The sequence below is a fragment of the Chaetodon auriga genome, chromosome 22 (assembly GCF_051107435.1).
Source record: "Chaetodon auriga isolate fChaAug3 chromosome 22, fChaAug3.hap1, whole genome shotgun sequence".
In the NCBI taxonomy this organism is placed as follows: Eukaryota; Metazoa; Chordata; class Actinopteri; order Chaetodontiformes; family Chaetodontidae; genus Chaetodon; species Chaetodon auriga.
This window is the reverse complement of record NC_135095.1, coordinates 5711423-5731917: the sequence shown is the minus strand read 5'-3', so window position 1 is coordinate 5731917 and position 20495 is coordinate 5711423. Positions and strand designations below refer to the sequence as shown.

The 20495-nt window shown below is 44.9% G+C and overlaps 2 protein-coding genes across 3 annotated transcripts in view; one reads left to right on the top strand and one right to left on the bottom strand.

The window, feature by feature from the left end:
- The first annotated feature begins 776 nt into the window (after positions 1–776).
- Positions 777–7163, top strand: LOC143314702 (HMG box-containing protein 1-like). The gene is made up of 13 exons (XM_076721764.1): positions 777–822; positions 1898–2002; positions 2311–2418; positions 2540–2735; positions 3025–3151; positions 3309–3420; positions 3645–3754; positions 3913–4069; positions 4154–4298; positions 4444–4562; positions 4727–4910; positions 5007–5148; positions 5230–7163. The coding sequence occupies exons 2-13, from the start codon at positions 1912–1914 to the stop codon at positions 5245–5247; spliced, it is 1509 nt and encodes a 502-aa protein (XP_076577879.1). The 5' UTR covers positions 777–822; positions 1898–1911; the 3' UTR covers positions 5248–7163.
- A 46-nt stretch (positions 7164–7209) lies between these two features.
- The window catches only part of ptprz1b (protein tyrosine phosphatase receptor type Z1b), a 49546-nt gene continuing 36260 nt past the window's right edge, over positions 7210–20495 (bottom strand). The window contains exons 12-32 of one of the 2 annotated variants that reach the window (XM_076721762.1): positions 19895–20386; positions 19601–19781; positions 18680–18907; positions 15704–15848; positions 15490–15581; positions 15298–15383; positions 14315–14335; positions 13536–13632; positions 13376–13458; positions 13120–13254; positions 12385–12516; positions 12106–12263; positions 11893–12028; positions 11665–11811; positions 11456–11549; positions 11056–11129; positions 10794–10922; positions 10553–10699; positions 10301–10443; positions 10055–10190; positions 7210–9807 (exon numbers count right to left, since the gene is read on the bottom strand). In XM_076721762.1, coding sequence (XP_076577877.1) covers positions 9664–9807; positions 10055–10190; positions 10301–10443; positions 10553–10699; positions 10794–10922; positions 11056–11129; positions 11456–11549; positions 11665–11811; positions 11893–12028; positions 12106–12263; positions 12385–12516; positions 13120–13254; positions 13376–13458; positions 13536–13632; positions 14315–14335; positions 15298–15383; positions 15490–15581; positions 15704–15848; positions 18680–18907; positions 19601–19781; positions 19895–20386 — 3000 coding nt within the window. In that variant the 3' untranslated portion in view covers positions 7210–9663. The remainder of the gene's footprint in view (positions 9808–10054; positions 10191–10300; positions 10444–10552; positions 10700–10793; positions 10923–11055; positions 11130–11455; positions 11550–11664; positions 11812–11892; positions 12029–12105; positions 12264–12384; positions 12517–13119; positions 13255–13375; positions 13459–13535; positions 13633–14314; positions 14336–15297; positions 15384–15489; positions 15582–15703; positions 15849–18679; positions 18908–19600; positions 19782–19894; positions 20387–20495) is intronic. The other variant, XM_076721763.1, reaches the window with a different exon arrangement.

Sequence of the window (20495 nt, the reverse complement as noted above, 5' to 3'; positions counted from 1 at the left end):
ATCACTATATATACACATATATACTGTACGTATACACGTATATAGAAAACTGTTGTTAAAGAAACTAACTATGCTCTTTTGGCTACTCCACCTCTGACTGAATGGATTTTGCGCTTTCTGATGATGCCTTCACCACCTTGCAGCAGTGAAACATCTTTGATCACAGCAAAGAATGTACTGAGAGATAAAAGGGCTACAAACGTGGCTGCCACAGCAGTGGGCCACTGTCTTTGACTAGGTCACCTGGCCGAAACTACCTGTTGTTCTGGCTGCACGACATGTATTACAGTCCAGCTGGAGGCTATGTGTCTGCTCCTGAAATGATCAACAACATTCATACGGCTTTAATGTGTTTATTGTTCATGTTTACAGCCTGTTTTATCGCCACACATCAGCACTTAACAAGTGCTACATTACTTGCTGCTCAATCTTTGCATTTTCAGGCTCAAATGTGAATACTGTGCTATAAGCATATCATCCCTTTGAATTGCTATTATATGCTCTTGCCACATTATGAGATAATGCCTCCTATTTATCTTAATTGACTCACAGTCTGCTTCCGGTGTTATGTCACTGTGTTGAACAAAAGGTACATGTTTAGTAACTTGCCACTTGTCGTACCTTCCGTTCAGCCATCTTTCATGACTCTAACCCACCCGATGTTTTATTGTTGTGGCGATGATAATGAAGAGAGCGAGTCCAATCTGAAATGACCAATGAGGATGAGAGAAGCTGCAAAGTGACATCAGGCACGGCCAATAGAATCGCAGGGGGAAATATGTTTGTACCAGCCCCCTCAGCCGTACAAGGCGACTGTTTTTGGTGAGTTAAGGAAAGTTCATTGAAATCATTTATGGGTTTTAAAGCGTTGAATTTGAGATACGTTTAGACCATTTGAATGGTTCCTCCATGAACTTGGCACACGAGTAATAATGTCAAACTGTCAACGTGTATTTTTCGTCGTAAATGCAGTTTCGCTGCTCCCCGTAAAGCTTCATTGTTGACGTTAGTTGTTTTGTTGTAACTGTCTTTGCGCAACAGGATGGCTCGTCCATTTTAACTTATTTAATGATATTTTCTCGTTCCGAATCTCATGACGGTCATTAATTTGTCTGTTAAAACACAGTCGCTGGGGCTTTTTCGCGTTTTCGTCGACGCTCCTTTAACTTCAGTGTTTCTACGGCACTTTTGTTTGGCGACAACAAACAACTCTGCTTCGTCTGAAGTGTTTCGAGGTGTAAACATGTTGACACCAGCAGCATTTAACAACACTCGATAATGTCGCAATACCCAGTGTAACAGTATGGTTCATTTCGTGCTTTTTACTCATTTTGAACTTCTTAGTTTAAACGTAACGTCGTTGCCATTCTCAGCACTGAATGAATGGGCTCCTTGTGCGCATGCGCGGACGAGCTGAAAGTTTATAAACAAGAGGGAGTCACATGACGAGAACATTGCGAAATAGAGAGAAGCAAACACGCTCTTATGCTATAAACATGCTCTATCACGTCTGCAAATTTATATTTCAACGTGTTGTACACATTGTATCCATAATCTTCCATTAATTAATGAGGTGGTAAATAAACTCTTTGAGAATGTGTCTAAACGGGTGTGTTATTAGGTAATGGCAGCCAGCCCAGTGTTGCCCTATTATGTCATCCTGTGTCTCCTTATGTCACCCCGACCATTAACAGCTTATACATTACAACAGTAAAGGCTTAAGTTTCTCTTTTTGCAAGTGAGTTCCTGGAATATGGCTAATGCTGACCCTGATGGCAGTATTGTTTAATTTAGCATTACCTTCAAGTTATAATTGCTACCGATATTTGACTGTTCACGTAAAGTGAGGCTTGTAGGCAATGGCATATGCAGTTATTCATCTGTCTGCATGTTTCAGTGCCCGTGGACATCATGGTTTGGGAGATGGTGACCCCGGCTGTGCTGTCCAGCGACCCCAAACATCAGAATGTGCAGGATTCAGAGGCTCAGGGTGAACACACAGGTAGCCTCAGAGCAGCAGACTGCAGAGCTCACCTGCATATGGACTGAATGGTTACTGGCACTCAACTCTGAAAGGGGTGCTGCAGTGATTTAGTGTGGCACATTTTAGACAGCAGTACATTTCAGGGACGTCACAAGAGACAGACGAAAAATAGATTTATACCTCCACTTTGTCAGATTCAGAAAACACATCACTATTTACAAAACACACTGAGACTTACGATGGCTTTTGCTGTTTTGATGCCGTCCATAGTATAATACTTAACAATTCTGCACGACATCCTGTCGTTTGTCTGGTCTTACCTTCAGAAGGGATGATGGATGCAGATGGAGACCCGTCACATGACCTCCTCTGCTGTGAGGAACGCCTCGCCTCCTCACCTGGCTTCCCCACCAGCGACAGCTACATGGAATACGGTACATGAATCAGCAGCATGCACCAGCTTTCTCACATGGATGGATGAAGAGTGAAATGCATCTGAGCATCATGTTTTTTTTCAATCCACCTTCTCAGCTGCTGTTTGTCTTCTCCTTCTAGACGACCTCCCAGACCTGCAGGAGGTGCGGGAGGAGGTGGAAACAGCAGCGTCACCTGTTTACCAGGTGGACTTGGGCGTGTCACACCAGGAGCGGCACGCACACACACACCCTCCCGACACACAGTGGCTGACGCAGCTGGCTCACATCGCCACAGGACCCCAGAGCCCACTGCTCCAGGAGCCCCCTCACAGCAGGTATATTCTCTTTGGACTTCAAAAATATGACCTTAACTTAATATATATGGTTGTAATATGTCTCCACCATCATGTTACACGTTCTGTAAATGTTATATCTACTCAATTCTCTTCCACGGTTTAAATCCTGCCCCTTAGTCAACAACATGGAGTATTGAAAGATATTCTGGAAGCTTCTACATGACAGGAACACTTCTCCTAAACGTGCCATATTGCATCAACCATATAAATGACAGAGTCTCTATGCTGTTAGCAGTTGGTGCCACTTATGAGCCTGTGTCATTTTCAGCTCCTCCTCAGTCTGCCTCTCCAGCACTAGCAGTAATCTACATTCCTACGCCCGGCCTCCTCCTCTTCTCCCCAGCAGCACCATGTCGCCCCCCAGAGGTCATGGCAGGGAGCGTCGCCGCAGCAGGGTACAGCTCATGTTTGCCTGCTTCTTCCAAAAGTGTCTTTTATTATTTTTTACTCACCTCTGACCACGTGCCATAGAAAGCTGTGTGTGAGCAGGTCTGCAGCTGTTGGCTCTATGGCAGCGGTGCCTGACGATGCTGCCGCTTTGTGTTTCCACAGAAGAGCAGTGAATGTGGTTCTGCAGTGTCAACCAGATCCTCCCTGTCTGACGATGAAGACATGGGCTGGAGCTTCTCCTGGCCACCCACTGCCTGGCACTGCTTTCTCAAAGGTAGGTGCGCGCACACACACACACACACACATACAAATGTTCATGCTTAACTCGGCATCTAGATGAGACTAGAAGACAGTGTAAGAGCGTCTCTGTTGAGACTTTATCTCCTCGTGTCTTCTACTTTGCCTTCTCCTACCGACTCATCATACATACACATACATTATTGAATGTAGGATTTTATTTGGGGCTGTTATCTCAGAGTGGATTTTTTCTGTCGCCAGGCACTCATCTGCGCTTCCACAGCGGCTCTAAGGTGCAGTGGCAGGACGTTGAGGATCTGGACTCTGCTGAGGAAGACTCTGGTGATGAGGAGCAATCCACATCACTGAAAGTACGTAATGCAGGAAGCTTGTGGCTGCTCTTAGACTGACAGGCCTCTGGGTTTGCAGTATACCTTGTAAACTGAAAAGAATGAGAATGAAATGAAAAATATGAATGCAAAAATAAATACTCACATATGGAGTAAAACCACTGCTGGCTCTTTTGCAGGGTTATGGCTCCGAGGGTCTGCAGCTGGTGCAGCATTCAGAGATTGTGTTGTCTGGTCAGGCTGTCCTACAGCTGACCTTTGACCCCGGGGCATTTGGACATGCCCCCATGACCGCCCGCTGCCAACTCGATCACCCCTTTTATGTCAAAAATAAAGGTAGGAGCGATGATGAGGAAACAGCAGAACTGTGCAAAACAACATGATATCGACCTCTTTACACTCTGTCTTGGTTTCTGTTAGGGTGGTCGTCGTTTTACCCGAGCTTGACCGTGGTGCGTCATGGGATACCGTGCTATGAAATGGAGGTGGGAGGTGTGTGCCTTCCTCCAGGACACAGAGACGCCAAACACACAGACGACTCTCCGGTCTTTGACACTTTCAGGAGGTAAATGATGGTTTTGAACTGAAGAGCAGCAACAGGCTGATGAACAGATTAGTTGGTGTGTTTGTGTGTGTGTGTGTGTGTGTGTGTGTGTGTGTGTGTGTGTGTGTGTGTGAAACACCTGTTTTTATCTGTGTATCTTCCTCAGTTACGACTTCACTCCTCTGGACTCCTCTGCGGTTTACGTGTTGAGCAGTATGGCCAGACGGCGGCGCGCCTCCCAGTCCAGCGCCGAGGCCGTTTCTCCCGACAGAGACAAATCACAAGGTACTGCACTCCAATTCTCCCAAATCTGACAGTTTATTGTGTAAATGATGAGCAGAAGCATGAAGAACAGTTGTTGCTCAGCTCGCAGAGTACAAAAATACTCAGTTGAGGATGTATTTGATAAAAGAAAGCCTTTCAATGGTGGATGTGCTTAAAACCTGCAGACGACCACAGTCCCGGTCACTCCCACCCTGCTCATCAAAAGCCAACCAAAAGCCAGCATGCCAGCACAGCAGGAAGCAACAACGCCCCGCCCACTAAGTGCAAGCGGCCAATGAACGCCTTCATGCTGTTTGCCAAAAAGTTCAGGGTGGAGTATACACAGATGTACCCAGGCAAGGACAACAGGTGGGTGTGCTCTGTGTCTGCATGTGTGATGAAGCCAGCAACATGTATTGATGTATTGTAAGGTAAGCTCTGTGTGTGTGTGTGTGTGTGTTTCAGAGCTATCAGCGTCCTCCTTGGTGAGCGGTGGAAGAAGATGCGAAGTGAGGAGCGGCGGGCGTTCACCGTACAGGCCAAAGCCCTCGCAGACGAACAGAAAAGACTCAACCCAGACTGCTGGAAACGCAAACGAACCAACTCGGTAAGGACACACACACACACACACACACTGCTTAATCCAGTGCTTTGTACTGCTGTCTAAATCCTCGTCTGTGTCCAACAGGGTTGTCAGGGAAATTAAGGCTGCAGACGTGAAGAGAGAACGATCAGCTCGGCCTGTAGGCGTACAAACACACACTCACACACATTCAGAAGTGACAAGGAAAAGGATCGATGTGGATTCTGATGCTATGCTTGAAAATTATATTTTGTTGACAAAAGACTTGCCTTGATCTCCCAAAGAGAGGATTTGATTCAGACTTTTTAAAGATTCTCACAAATGTTGTCACAGTAAAAAGAGCAGCAGAATCTACTTTTTGTAGACATTTTGAGCAGCTCTCAAAAATACTTCTCTTTCTATTGCTTTTACAAGGTGCTAAATGTAACATTTAAAGTGGTAGAAATCATAATCTGATAATAGTGTTTATAACAAGCTATAAAACAATACATTCTAATGCTACAGAGCACCGTAGCATCTCCCTACAGAGGAGATTTTTCCCAAAACAAAATTAGGAATTAGATCATGTGTATATGACTGGAGTTCATCTCCACAAGTGATTTTACATCAATGTGACAATAAAAAAAAGAGAGATTCTGATCATTTTCAGGCTCTCGCCATATGCTTGAAACAGGTGGAAGTTGTGGTGCTGTAGCAATTTAAGTAGAGAATGTAGCTATTTTCCCAAAATTGTATATTATATATAAAGATATATACAGTACAAAGTATTTTATTGCCTGTATTACTTGGATTTGCACGCAGTGTATTGCACAAGACTACGTATTTTAACCTTGCTTTCGTATCATTTATCATGTAATATTTAATTCTTAAACAAATGTACGCCATAAATTCTCAAATGGTGGCTCGGGGGTTTAATTACTTGGACTTCAGAGAGAAGCAGGCCCTCATTAGAGACAGGCCATTTGGTCTAATTTCTCAGATTTAGAGCTGCTTTTCCAATCATGTTTTTGGATGCCTCCTTGTTTTCTAAAATTTGTGCTGTTAAACTGACTTTTCTGTGGCAGACATTGTAGTACAGAAACAAGATTTTTCCCCTGGCCTGTATTTATTTTACGGCTCTTATTTAAGAAGTTTCAGTAATTAATATGTATTCACACAGGATACGAGACCATATGAGTCATGTCACAGGCAATTTCCATTATTATTAGGGGCAAAGATACCCTCAGTGTAGGAAGTCACATGATATGTTATTGCTTTTGATTCAAACATCTGTATGTGCCATAATATGTTTGTGTATAATCTGCTTGAGGTTTATCTCCCCCATTGAGATCTGATGGCGTTATTTTATGCCGTTTCTAGCCTCTATCAGACAGGTAGTGTGCACACTGAACATTTTGTAACCGGTAGGATGGGAAGAGACAGGTGAATGGCAAAATGACAAAAGGTCTGGCTGAGCTAACCACTAGTTAGCAAACAGGACTCCCCCAGGGCTGATGGAGCACAAGATAGAGAAAAAAATCTACATATATCCCATATAAGCCCAGCTTCTGTAATGTGATAGTATCTCATGTACTGCGTGAGTGTAAACACGTCATTTGGAAGTTGACAGGCAGGCGGGAGCCCGGATGTGTGAGGCTTTAGACACGTCATGTGATCGGATGAAAGTGCTTCATATAGTGCAGAGTGTGAAGGCAGGATTTGGATCTGTTTGAGGTGTAAGTGCTTGAGAAAGTGACAAAAAAACTGAAAAAAAAAACATTGAAATATTCATATTCTCACTGTGTAACGAGGTTTATTTTTAATGCACTATATACACTTTATCTTATGTGACTGCTGCAGTATAATGTGTAACGGCAAATATTAATATGATAATATAGAAATATCTGTTTTTTGGTTTTGACTTAATCTTTGTTAACCTCTCATGGTTGTGCATCGATTATTTAACTTGTTTGTCTTTACTATCATGTCGTGCACAGGTCGATCAGGGGAGACAATGCAATACAGTGTATTCTGATATAAATAAAAACATGAAATCTGCGATCCTATTGGTCCCGCGTCTGTGTGTGTTCAAGAAAACTAAAGGGATGAGGTTTGGGTCTAAACAAGAACGTTTTATTTTTTCCCTCCCAGAAAAAGAAACAAGTTTTAAATCATGAACGAGGTTTGCTTCAACCTGTTGTTATATACATACTGCACCAGTTTATGGCTGGAGATAAAGCTAGAGACATTAAGCTGCTACTGTAATCATAAAGATAAAAAGAGAGAACATTCCATTAAAACTATAAACATGATCAATATTTCAGGCTAAAATTATCAAATAGAATCGACACAGTTATATATATGTGTGAATGACTAGAAAATCACTTTTATAGTAAAATAGAAAATATATAGAGGTACAGTATAAACATACAGTAATTTGGCCTTTTGATATATTCAGGGATATTTACACAGAAAGAGTTCAGACACATTACAGTTAGTCTGGTTTGAATCACTGTTTGTGCCATTTTGCATCCCCACACGAGCTGAACAAATGACGCAAAGCGCGGCACAGAGAGAAGCCGCAGTGCTGTTTGAAAGTGATTCAGAGGTCGATTGATCGTGTCTGACGCAACGGAAACATTTGGACTCCTTCAAAAAGAAAAGTCACAGCACAGTGGCACAGGGATGCAGATCCAAAGTGAGTTCAGCTGCTCGTCCCGCTGTCTAAACACCAAGTGTTCGCAGCAGCACGACGACTGTGTCTGCTGGCTTTCTTACAGCTGATCGGATTGATTGATTATTGTATTGCAGTGGTGGTGATAGAGGCTTGGATATTTTCCGCCCGTGGTGAAAGCTGGTTATCATTAGAATCCATTGTTAACTGACACAAATTCAACAGGGACTGTCGGGTTTGAGTATCACTGAAAAATCCCAGTTTACATAAGAAAGGAACGAGCGCAACGAGACTTTAAGAAAATAGAAAAAAAAAAAAAATCACAGATCATTATTTTGGCATATTAGTCACATGGTTGTTGTATCAAAACAGGTTTATAGTACAAGAACATGAATTACAGAAAGGCACGGAGTACCAGAGACCATGGAGCCAGACAAGAACAGAGAAGCTCGACAGCAGTGAACACCAGCAGTCTGTCACTGGTGAGGCCTTTAGAGATTCTGGTTCTTCAAACCACGATTCGAAATAAGGGTGTGTGGTAGTTTGAGCCCCCAAATCTGCTGCTTAATGTGCGGTGCATAAAATATGATGAAGGACAGCAAGGAGAAAGTCCTTTCCTGCATCTTTTCCCGTTTTTTTAATTTTCAGTAATCTTGCTTTCACGTTGTTTGTTGAACTTGGGTTTTTGTTGGACTTGGTTTTGCCCCCTTCCATCGTTAAGAAAAATCATGTTCGATGACATGTCGAGAAACTCATTTCAGGTTGAATTCTTTTTTGACATTTTTTCGTATTCATTTAGGTTAAGGTTTCCGGCCGTCTCTCGGGAACGGCTGGCGCTCGGCTGCTTCGGGCTGCACGCTGACCAGCGACAGGTACACAGTTGAAAAGTCTGAAGGTTCTTGTTGGAAAGGCAGTGAAGCTTCTTTGGTCCCACTTTCTAATAATGAGCCCGTTATAAAGAGCTGCTGAATTTATCAATGATCACTAAATGATTTCCAGATGTTTTATACATCAGAGCTGGTGTTTGGTCTTTCTACCCTAAATGTCCAAACATGGTTATAAATCCTTGTAATTGATTAATAAAGGCTCATTTGGTCTTCACTTTCCAAGAAGCCATCACATCTGTAGTTATATATGATAACAGAGCTTTAATGAGCAAGTCTACAGTTTTTAATAAGATACTACTACATGGACTCTGGTCCACATCGTCTGCAGCCCTTTTCCAGAAATGCTTGTCTAAGCAGTCAAAGGGAGCATTGTTTATTTATTGACTAACCATTAATAAAGGCATTACTTAACAAAATATAAACCCTGTATAAAGGGTGCCTTATTAGACAGCGGTACCTTGTCAGTCATAGAATGGCTGCTTGGTCACTTTACATCAGAAATGAGCTGTGTGTGTCTGGTGGATTCTGTAGCATTGTCTGCTGTGCATGCTAACGCTGACGGTATGTAAATAAAGGTTCTGCCTTTTAATGACCCGTCTGCACCTGCCAGTCTTGTTCAGTGGGCAGAAAGCGTCTGTCTGCAGGCACTAAGGCAGGCGGCTAAAGGAGCCGGAGCTCCTGGTAATGGCTCATCACGAAAAGAGGGATTTTGTCGTAGGATATGACCAAACGGGAGGCGCCTCGACACCTACACTGATTTGGTTTATTTTTCTGTTTTGAATGATGATCTCTGATTGTTGAACACGGTACATGAAAGCGTTAGCATGCTCGGTGGACACAGCTATGAACCACAGACGCAGAAATGATGGTGTTCCTCCTCTCATCACATGTTGGGCTGATCCTCAGTCACCACAGTGGTGTGTGTGTGTGTGTGTGTGTGTGTGAGTGCTCGTATGCTGCGTTTTCTGTGTATGCGACATGTTTGCGTGTTACATGTGTCTACATGAGGGACTCCAGGCTCTCAGCGACGTTGGTCTGTCCCAGTGGCACAGATCCGTTGGTTTCAGGACTCTGCAGGGCTCTCTGGTCTTCCTGGCTGCTCACCAGACTCAGCACGGCTCGGTACAGATACTGGTACTGCTCCTGCGGGGGGTGAAACACAACTTGAGGGCTGAGCCGTGGTTCATTATGAAAATATTTCTCGCCAGCTACTTTTTCCGATATCACGATTGTCATAAGAGGAGAATGTCTGAGATGAAACTGCTCAGCTCGCTGTCATTTTAAAGTTGTGGTGACGGAGAAAAGAAGGAGCTTTGAGAATATTACATGTGTGTTTGTGTGCGTGTGTGTGTGTGTGTGTGTGTGTGTGTGTGTGTGTCCCAGTACTTACTATATCATTAAAAACCCCAGGCCTCATGAGGTTGGTCATCCGTGCCACCTGGTAGACGTCTACTGCTCCCTCCTCCTCCAGCTGACTGGACAGGGTGGTGAGGGCACAGAACAGCCCTGATGTCGCGCCTCCCAAGCTACACACACACACACACACACACACACACACACACACACATAGATTTACCCTTACAAAGTAAGAACAACATGTGAAATGAAGGAGCGAGGCTGTTTGCGCTGTACTCACGGATCATGTACAACTGTAGGTGCCTCTGAATGTCTGCTGTGCTCTCTGACTGATTTGACCAGATCGAAACTGTTCCTGATGGGGCTGTCTGGGTTGGGCCAGCAGGTGGCGCTGTACTGACGCACCTCCAACACATAATTGTTCTGGACGGAGGCAGCGAAATCCAGACATGAGGGACTGAGATGTGTGTGTATCTTTGCATGTACATTTGTTAAACACAGTGGATTTGATGTGTGTGCGTGTGTGTGTTACCTGTGGAGACTCCACTGTAAAGTCCTGTACCAAAAGTCTCTCGTCACTGGACAAACACACATGCTCTTCCCCCGAGTAGGACACAGTGAAACCCTCAAAGCTCATTGGCTGGTCTTTACCGGGCCAGTAAACACACGAGTCTTCACTCTGCCACAAACAGGGAAACATGGAGGAGTGTGTGTCAGATTGACTGCGTATTAGTACTACACAGAGTATGTGAGGCTGTGTGAGTGTGTTGTACCCGACAGTGTGTGTCAGGCAGACGGACGACAGTGTGTGTGTTGTGCTCCCAGATCATTCTCCAGAAATCTGCCACCGTGCTGCTCAGAGGCGTCTGGCTCACGATGAACTCCTTACTGTGCTGATGTCCCTGTGAAAAGACGAGCAGCATCGATCTACCGCCAAATGTTTCGTTCATGTATTCAAAAGGATCCAGGTTGAAAAATACTAGTGTCACCCTTTCATAAGACGGTGACAAATCCAACAATTTCCAGCCGTCTCACCATAACGTAGGAGGCGTTGATGTACCCTGTGGAGTTTGTATCTGAAGCGGTCAGGCACACTCTTGATCTTTCCACTGTAGAAAAACACAAAGACAAGAGCCAATGATCCATCTTCACCACTCTGATAAGCCAGCCAATCACAACAAGGCTCATACTGTCGTACACTTTAATCTGCCACTGATTTACGGTGTGATTATACGTCATTTTTCAACAGGACATCATGATCTTCAGTTTAGGAACATGTACAATGTAAACTCGGTATCAGCTGTAATGAACAAAGCTCTCAAAAGTAGATTTTTTTTACTGCTGGCCTCTCTTCAAGACCCACCTTCAGGCCCTCATCATGTCAGTAGATATTGTGCTTCACATATTCCCAAACTCCCACAGCAGCCCTGCTTACCAGGCATCAGCGCTCGGGCTCGGTTCCTCTCAGCGTTGCCGTCCCTCAGGGCAGTGCTGTAGTCTGCGTGCTTTGCCTGACGTTGACTGATCAGCTGAAACACAACAGAAAACACGCTTACATGTGCAGCATTCAGTGTGTGATAAACCAGAATGTGGAAGCATAAAGGCCAAACCAGAGAACAACACAGGTTTAGAATCATGCTGTACCTTGAACTGTTTGTCCATGCGCGTCCTGCCCGACGCCCCGGGGGTCAGGAGGTCAGACACATAACTGTGCAGGAGGTCAGAGGTCACCGAGGTGTCACGGCTCAAGATGGCCTCCACCAGAGCATCGTGGATGAACACGTACTGCTCCTACAGGTGAGCAACAGGAGGAGGATGAACATTAAGAGCATCGTGTGTGCGTGTGTGTGTGTTTTGGATGAGTCCACTTACCTCCGTCTGAACCAGGAAGTTCCTCTGCGTGCGGACATGCTTTAGGAAACCAAGAACGTTGACCGTGCCCTGATCCTGGATCTGCTGCAGCATGCTGTCTATCACTATGTAGGTTCCTGTCCTTCCCACACCAGCACTGTGACACACATCACATGTCAAACACACCCCCTCGCCACATGGAAAATGTGAAACAGTAACACACGCGCGGTGTACCTGCAGTGTACCAGCACAGGTCCCATCTCCTGTGTCTGTGCCCGGGAGGATGCTCTGATGAAGGACAGCACAGGCAGAGTGTATTCTGGGACGCCCATGTCCGGCCACTGGGTGTAGTGGTAATGGAGGACTGTGTGTTCAGCTCTCCTCTGAGAAGCCTGGAGGATCAGAAAGGGACTTCTTATGTGTGTGATTTTGCATTCTTCTGAGGAGCTTTCCAAAGCCTGTGTGTTTCAGGTTGAACAGACCTAGTTCGAGTGTGCGGTGTGTGTGGAGTACCTTATTTGTGGTATCTCTGACAGTGAACGTCCGCAGTGTGTAGTAAGCGAGGGTCTTGCTGCTTTTCAGGGTCACCTGGTATGGGCCATATTCCTCCTGGTTCTCCTCCGGCCAATACTGGTCACATTTTGTCTGGAGAACGATGACAAAGATAAAACATATTTCCCTTAGGAAAGTCTAAGAGAGAATCTTAGTCTTAGATTTGCCAGGTGGCCGGATGCACAACTCCACATGAATGCTAACACATTTGCTTTAACTTCAACTTTCAGCTTAGATAATGTCCATCTTGCATCAAGTGGGCAAAGAATCAATAATTATTTAAAACTACTTAGCAATTTAGCAGCTAAATTTTCAGAAATTGAAACCTAATGCATATCTAATATCAGCTAAAACCATTTCAAAACCTGTCTGATACTTGACCATGCACGATAAACATCATGGTAAAATGTTGCACTTGTGTTGGCCGTCAGTTGATAATCACATTGACTGTTTTGTGTCACTTTATTCATACTATTTGAATCGCTCAACAAGAGATGTGGCAGTGATTCAGATTCCTGAAACCAGGACTATTCACTTGCATGTTGCTTGCAGGTAAAATACAATTTTGGTTGTTCTGTTACACATTACTTCAATATTAATGTACATGCTCTAAAGCAGAATACATACACTACTGAATCTCATGAAATTTTACTGATCTCTGTGGAGAAGCTGCTGTTTGTGTTTGTGACGTCCTACCCGTCCTTTCTCCTTGAGGTTGGTGATCATGACAATAACGGCAACATTCTGCTGCCAGATCATCCTCCAGAAGTCTTCCCTGCCCGCTCTCAGGGGCCCCTGAGCTGCGATGTACGCCCTTGTTCTCTCGTACCCCTGCAGAGGAAACCACTATTCAGCCATGCAAACACTGGACGTGATGTGCGGCACATTTTGGAGGAAAAGACCCACCTGAGCTACAATCTTTCCAGCAAAAAGCTCACAAAAGCACACTTACATCCACAAAGTTGGCGTTGATGTAGTCGCCGCATCTCCCATCTCTGTCCAAACTGCTGGAGAGCTTGACTCTGCTGTGGTCATCTGGGAGAGGAAAAGGTTCATCAGTGTCATCGCTTCTGGTTTTTACAAATAAACAGACATGTCGAGCAGTGACGTACAGGCCAGTATGTTGATGTATCTGTTCTTGCTTTTGTTGTCGGGGTGATTGGAGCTGTCGGCGGTGATGCCCATGTCCACTGTGCACGCCTGCACCTCCTGAAAAATAATAGAAAACACAAATAAGATCTGGATTAGCTGCTCAGCGCTGGAGCCATTTGAGTGAACATGAATTATGGCTGTGTTTTTGCTGGACAAGCAGCTTTATTATCTTTTTTTTTACTCTTTTCTTGGTCTGTAGTGGTCTATAATATTACAACACAATGGAGACATAAGCACATGAAAGATGTCGTAACTACAATTAAGGTTTGCGTATGGAGGAAAAAATAAGGTTTTATGGCAGACAGAGAAACAATAGCCCATTTTAAGGTTATCTTAATCTCGACTTCACTTAGTAAAGTGCACACATACTAAGGCCAGCTTCATATACAGGAAATAAAGGTATAATTCATGATCGATGCAGGAGGCTGATCCTATTGTATGTGACCATGGTTCAATCTCCATCTGAAAATATGTCTGTACATCAACTTGTAATACAGACTGAACTCTGAAAGGCAGACAGCAGCAGAGAAAAGCAGGTCTTCCTCAGATAATTCTTCACTATAACACTAAAAATTAAGCTTTATTATTCACCAGGTTTGCACTCAGTATCACATCTGACATACAGATGATGCAGCGTACAAGCAGACGACTGGTTTGTCACCAGGGGGGGTCATACAAGGAAGATTTCATTGAAACAAAACTCTGCTACAGGAGAGGGGTGATACTGTAGGTGTCTTACCTCATAGGATTCTCTGACAATCTAATGGAGGGTGGTGAGGATGCAGAAAGCACGACGATGGTGGTGGAGATGGTGAAAGGAGAGTGGGAGGGGGTGGGGGACAAGATGAGACAGACAGACAGACAGACAGACACAGACAGACAGACAGACAGACAGGGAGTCAGTGCAGGTACAGGAATATGGGGTTCAGATACACACAGAGAGGCGGTGCTAAGTGGGAAATACATGGATTCCCAACTGAGCTGTGGACTTAGATTGAAACCATGTTAGCCATGTCCTCTTATTCTACACTGAAGTATTAATGCATCATTTGGATGCGCATAAACCTGAAACACCTGTGTCTATCTACAGGTTGATACTAACACGCTACTTTAATTTTTAGGTTTGTTATATATAAAATGCAGAAACACTGTAAGAAAATACACAAAAAACACAAGTCGACTGGCTTTTACATGGGAGAGGTATGCCTGAATTAATCCTGTCTGTGTGTGTTACTCAGGAGGTTCATGCTCGGAAACACATGTGACTAATGTCATGCAGATGTACTTATTGTTGAAACTAACCCACAAGAAGCTCTAAAATACACAACAACGTAAAGATACGATCAGTTCTCCACGTGCAACATTTCTAAAACACAGATGGAGGTTTGACCACCCTGAAAGCTTGTGATGTTTTTCTGGGTCAAACCCTGCGTATCAAATTCGTAGTTCTGCCTTCAGTTTGATGTGTTTGCATATTTGAATTCGGATTCTGGGTTGAGAACCAAGAAGCACTGCCAACGTTTCACGACATGTTGTACATGAACGCTACACATTACCTCTGTGCTGAATGATATTCCTAAAGAACATGATGTTAATAGAGATATGGAAGAGCATTAAGGAGCTATGACAAATGAAGCATTTCTTTTCAAAGTATCTTCTGGCTCTTAACGTTCCCATTGTGAAAAATGTCCACAGACAGACAATCATGAACATTCCACGCACCTCAAACTCCTTGGAGAAAGTGTTGGTGGTGTGCAGCTCCATGACGTGCTTCACAAACTGCTTCACTGTCAGTGGCTCGTGACCGTCTGCAACCGGAGAGTGGACATTTGTGTGCTTAACGCTGCAGCTTAGTAGCATTGAGAATAAAGTCCAATGAGCGTGTGTGTGTGTGCGTGTGTGTGTGTGTGTTACCTGTAGCCAGCAGCATGGGTGTAGATGGAGCGGAGATGACTTTAGGTGATGCACTGTCATCTGGGTAGAAATTAGCAGCCTGGAAACAGTTTCTGTGACACAAAGAAACCAGAGTCTCACTGAAGTACACAGGTGAAATTGATCCAGGCAGGTATTGACCCTGTGTGTGTGTGTGTGTGTGTGTGTGTGTGTGTGTGTGTGTGTGTGTGTGTACCTCCAGTAGATGAGTATGCCCACCAGCACCAGCAGACAGAGGATGGTCAGAGTAGAGACGACAGCCAGAGGAACCACTGTCCTCTTCTCCCTCTCCACACCTTCGACCAGCCCAACCCGAGACTCGTGGCTGCTGTTGCTGCCCTCTGAGAGAGTGAGAGAGCAATAATGATGTGTACAGCGTGGGAGTGTGAGAACGCACACAGGCAGAGGGAAGCAGAGATCATGTCAGAATAATGATCTATCATTAACCCCTCTCACATTATTCTGTTATTACTGTACAAATATTGATTATTGGAGCCTTTTGTGTTTAAAGTTCCACCAGCAATAACCGTGTTGTCATGGCTCAATAGTCAAAACAAAGAGTGCCACCTAAGTCAGACTGTGTGGGTTAGTGTTACCTTGTGTGTATGAAAAGGTGCATGTGAGAGGGAAAAACCTGTTGCATTCTGTCACGGAGCAGCAGAGCAGAGGGAAAGCTGAGCACTGAGGTACATTTACCTTCCGTTTGCTCCTCCGTGGCCCTGTTGCCATCTGTCAGTCTGAGCAGAGGGACGAGACGCCCGAACACGGGACCTCTGGCAGCGTCAAACAACAATCCGTCCACACTTGAGAACGGCTGCAAACTCTCTCCACTAAGAGCTGCATCGCTGTCCTCTCTACCACCTCTTTCCATGTGTTCCTCACTCTCCTGATCTCCATTTCTTTTACCAACACCCGTGTCCTCCACAGAAGAGTCACCCCAAACAATGTGACTGTCGAGACCTCTGTTTCCACCCCCTTCATCATCGCCATAGCCATCCTCTTCACTGCTGTCAAACAGTGGGAACTCTGCTGTCGGCTTAGAGAAGAGACCACCTCTTCTTCCAGATACAGTTTCTTTGTTGCTGTCTTCTCTTTCATCACCTTCGTCACTACTGGCCTTTCCACCTGCAGGTTTGATACCTTCTTTGTCATCACTGACTTGATTTCCTTTTCCACTGCCCGCTCCATCTCCACCACCCTCTCCAGAACCAGGGGCGTCCTCAGGCCAGCTAAAACCTCTAAAATTGGACTCGATTTCATCCCCGCTGCCTCTCTCAGTGGAGATTGTCTTTCCGAGTTCAGCCTCACCTTCAGCTTCTCTTCCTTTGAGCACATCATAACCTGCTGTGCTATTGAGCTGTCTGGCACTCTCATTTGTTTCACCCTCCACTCTCTGACTCCCAGTGTCATGTACTCCTTCTCTTGCCATCTCTTCTTCTTCCTCACCACTTAGCTCACTTTCACTCTCCTTCATTTCTTTGACTGCCACTGTTTCACACTCTTTCTTGCCACTCATTCCTGCGTCATCCGTATCATCAGCTGTTTCACTGTTCATCTTAACTCCTGTTGATCTACTCTTCTTCCCAGTGTTATCCACCTCAAAGCTAATAGCTGAATGTGGAATAGTCGACTGGTGAGTCTTGACTGTGGTAACTCCGTCAAATTCCTGATTGAGCCTGTTGCTATAAAGGCCGGAACCTACTCCACTTCCCTCTGCTGACATGTCTGTGTCGGACTGTTCTGAGTTATAAGGAAAGAACGAACCTTTAGAATCAAAGAAATGGGAGTCGGGGTCGTTGTTGTGTTTGTCCGTCCTGCCTTGCTCTTCATTGTCGGGACGCGGCAGGGTGTTCAGACCGTCTTGAATGTGACCATCAGCTTGATTAGGAGAAGCATTTGGGGTACTTCCCTCTGTTTTTGATAGGTCGATGGTGCTCGAGTCATCACCACGCAGCAGAGAAAGGGAGTATGCAGTGATTAAGCGCTCCTGTGAACTCACACTGGTAGAGGTCTGAGGGTGTTCTAAATCCATTTGCAGATGGACGATAGAGTGCTCCTCAGAGGACTTGCCATTATGATGAAAGATAACGCCCCTCCTCTTATCTCCAGGGAGGGCAGGAGAAGGACGGAACCTGCTGGTGTATTCATTAAAAGTGCTGAGTGATTGAGGCGTGACACTGAATAAATCTCCTCTGGCAGAGAATCCCCCTTCTGGGACAGAGACTGCAGGGTCGATGATCGCTCCACGAGGTGTGTTAGCAGAGTTTGTTAAGCCAGAGGACTGAACAATGGCTGAGTCCTCACCCTTTGATGTGGGTGTATTTGCTGCAAGAAAAGTCACAGTAAAAGTTTGAGAGAAAACTTTTCCAGGACAGCCACACTGAAACAGGTCCTTTCAAGATGTATTTTTCATGCCAGGAAAGGTAGAAGAGATGAGAACGGAACTTCCCAGATACGGTGCTCATGACAGGTGTACTGAAGCTGAGAAATTTAAGCACAATGGCAATGCAGAGAAGAGAACCAAGAGTTGGATGTTATGTACAGAGTTCCTGAATGAAGAGATGTCATTAAGCAACTCGGCGAAGACACACAGTCAACGCACCATCAAGATGAAGTGAACGGTGCAAGAAAAAAACCAGCCACCAGAGCGCACCACCGAGACACAGAAAAGAATGCAGACCCAGGAGAGGAATCCCAAAAGCAGACGCTAGTCACTGAGCTTGAGTTCAGTCAAGTAGATTATACAGAGCTGGGGAAAATATGACCTCACGTGGAGTCGCAACATGCCGCAAGAATTGAGGAAGAGTCGAAGCGTATTTCATTTCTGGAACAGTTCGGAGAGAGAAGCAGCAGCTGATTGTCACGCTAACCATCATCAAGGCCAGTTTATTCTTTTCAGCCAGCACCATTACCACTACCACCAGCGTTATCTACATCATGCCACTATACAAAATGCCACAGAGAAGGCAGAGTACAGCCCAGGGACTGTCACAGAGATTCAACCCACCATAATTAAGTCAGCTGTCTTCCCACCACAAAAGCATTTATTCATACCATGCTGCTGCTGTGTTAAATCCCTCATACTGGAAATTCATAGCCACTTTCAACAGGAAGTAAAAGTCATATTCCTTATAGTATATATGACATATGGTTCTTAGGTGTTTTATCTTACCATTAAACATGGGCTGGGTTGTGTGCATCAGCACCCTGAGCAGCGAGGAGGAGGTGAATGATTTATAGACCGACTCAGCCAGCGTGTTGCTGGCGGTTGCCGCCCTTGCCGTGATCCAGACGGAGGAGGGGCTGGAGGGAACTGAGGTGATGCTTTCTGGTGGAGGTCTGTTCACAGGGCCATCGCCGCTTTCAGAGGACGGCGGGGAAACTTTGTCTATTATATCACCTGTGAGACAGAATGTACACAGTGACACGACACAACATGCAACGTGATCTGATATGACACCTGTTGAGCCACAGCATGATATGATGTGGTACGATGATCTGACATCATCGTCATGATGTAATGTAGGAAGTCGTGTGATGTAATGACACATTGCATCATGTGATAGGTTATATTAATCAAGTCATGAAGTCATGCAGCATCGCGTTACAAGAAAACCAAAATGAGAAATTTTAATATTTTAAGATCACATATTAAACAAAATAAACTGCTGATCAAACATTTACTGAACAATACCAGAAAAATAAGAGTTTTTGAGACAAAATTAGCCAAACTTCATCAAAAGTGAAAAGCCATTTGACTAGCTGATCATGTTATTTATTTGCAATGTTTATGAAATGTATAAATTTGATTAAATATTTTTCAACTTAAAATTAAGCTATGACGGGTCAACACATAATCTAATCATATATATAATATAATCTAAACATGTCAGTGTTAGTGCTGGTGTTAATCTAATCAGAATCCTGGTAAGCGTCCAGTGAAAGAAACATCTTCTGGTACCTATTCAAATATTTATGAGCTTAAATTCCTCTCTGGCACAGCATGAAGAGCTGCAGCAGCAGCACCAGCCCGAGATGTTTTTGGTAAACAAGAGCACTAATGAAAGAAAAAGCTCCCTCAAACAAATCTGACCTGGCAACACAGTGGCAGCGGCAGGCACTGTCGCGGCAAAGGTGGTGGTTTCGAGTGGAGAGTTGCTGCCTGTGTCTTCATAGAAGACGTCTGTGACTTGGATGTCCTCCACAGGAGGGGTGTAGAGGTCCGACCGGGGAGAAGGGAGGCCGCTTTCATCGCCTTGGTCTAGATCCATTGGCTGCAAGTAGAAGAGGCACAGAAAGAGTGGGTTTCTTGAATGAGGAAACTTCCAGTATTACATTTAATCAGCTTTAAGGATAAAGGAAATAAAAACATTGTTTTGTGAACTACCTCATGTGGCAACACTGACAACGAGGCTTCTTCTGTGATCTGTCGGCGTATCGTCGGCGGGGCGGTTGTCCGAGCAACTGGAAACAGGAAGCCTGGCTGCTCAGTTAAGTCATTTACCCATATTGCACTATTGCTGTCAAAACCTGCTTTGGTGGGCGGCCTTTGTGTCAGGATGCTCCGGTCCTCGTCAATCCAGTTCTGATCCATTTCCTCTGGTTTGGACCTGGTTTGGTCGCGGCTTTCCGGTTTCTTCTTCGCATTCTGGCTGAGTCGGGTTTTCTGTAGAACGGCAGAGTCAGAGGGAGTCTTTGGGGTTGAACGGGTGCCGACCTGGACCGGGGGGTTCTGGTTCGCTTGGGTCTGGCTTCCGGGTTGGTTCTGGTAAACTCTGGTCTGCTCCACTGGGACCTCCTCCACGGGGCTGTGGTCCTCGGAAGACAAATCCACCTGATTCTGGTTCTCTGGTGTCTCCCATCTGGCTTTGGATGAGCCCTACCACAGAGGAAAAAAGCGCCACTGTGTCACAACATGTTTGGTCATACGCGGCATATGATTACACGACATCACAAACAAAAACATGGAAGGATTTTAATGCTAACAC

Excerpts from the sequence above, each read along its gene's own strand:
- LOC143314702 (XM_076721764.1), top strand. The coding sequence starts at position 1,912 with ATGGTTTGGGAGATGGTGACCCCGGCTGTGCTGTCCAGCGACCCCAAA. Across the intron at positions 2,736-3,024 it reads CAGGAGCCCCCTCACAGCAG|CTCCTCCTCAGTCTGCCTCT; the intron begins GTATATTCTCTT and ends TGTCATTTTCAG. Across the intron at positions 4,563-4,726 it reads CGACAGAGACAAATCACAAG|ACGACCACAGTCCCGGTCAC; the intron begins GTACTGCACTCC and ends TAAAACCTGCAG.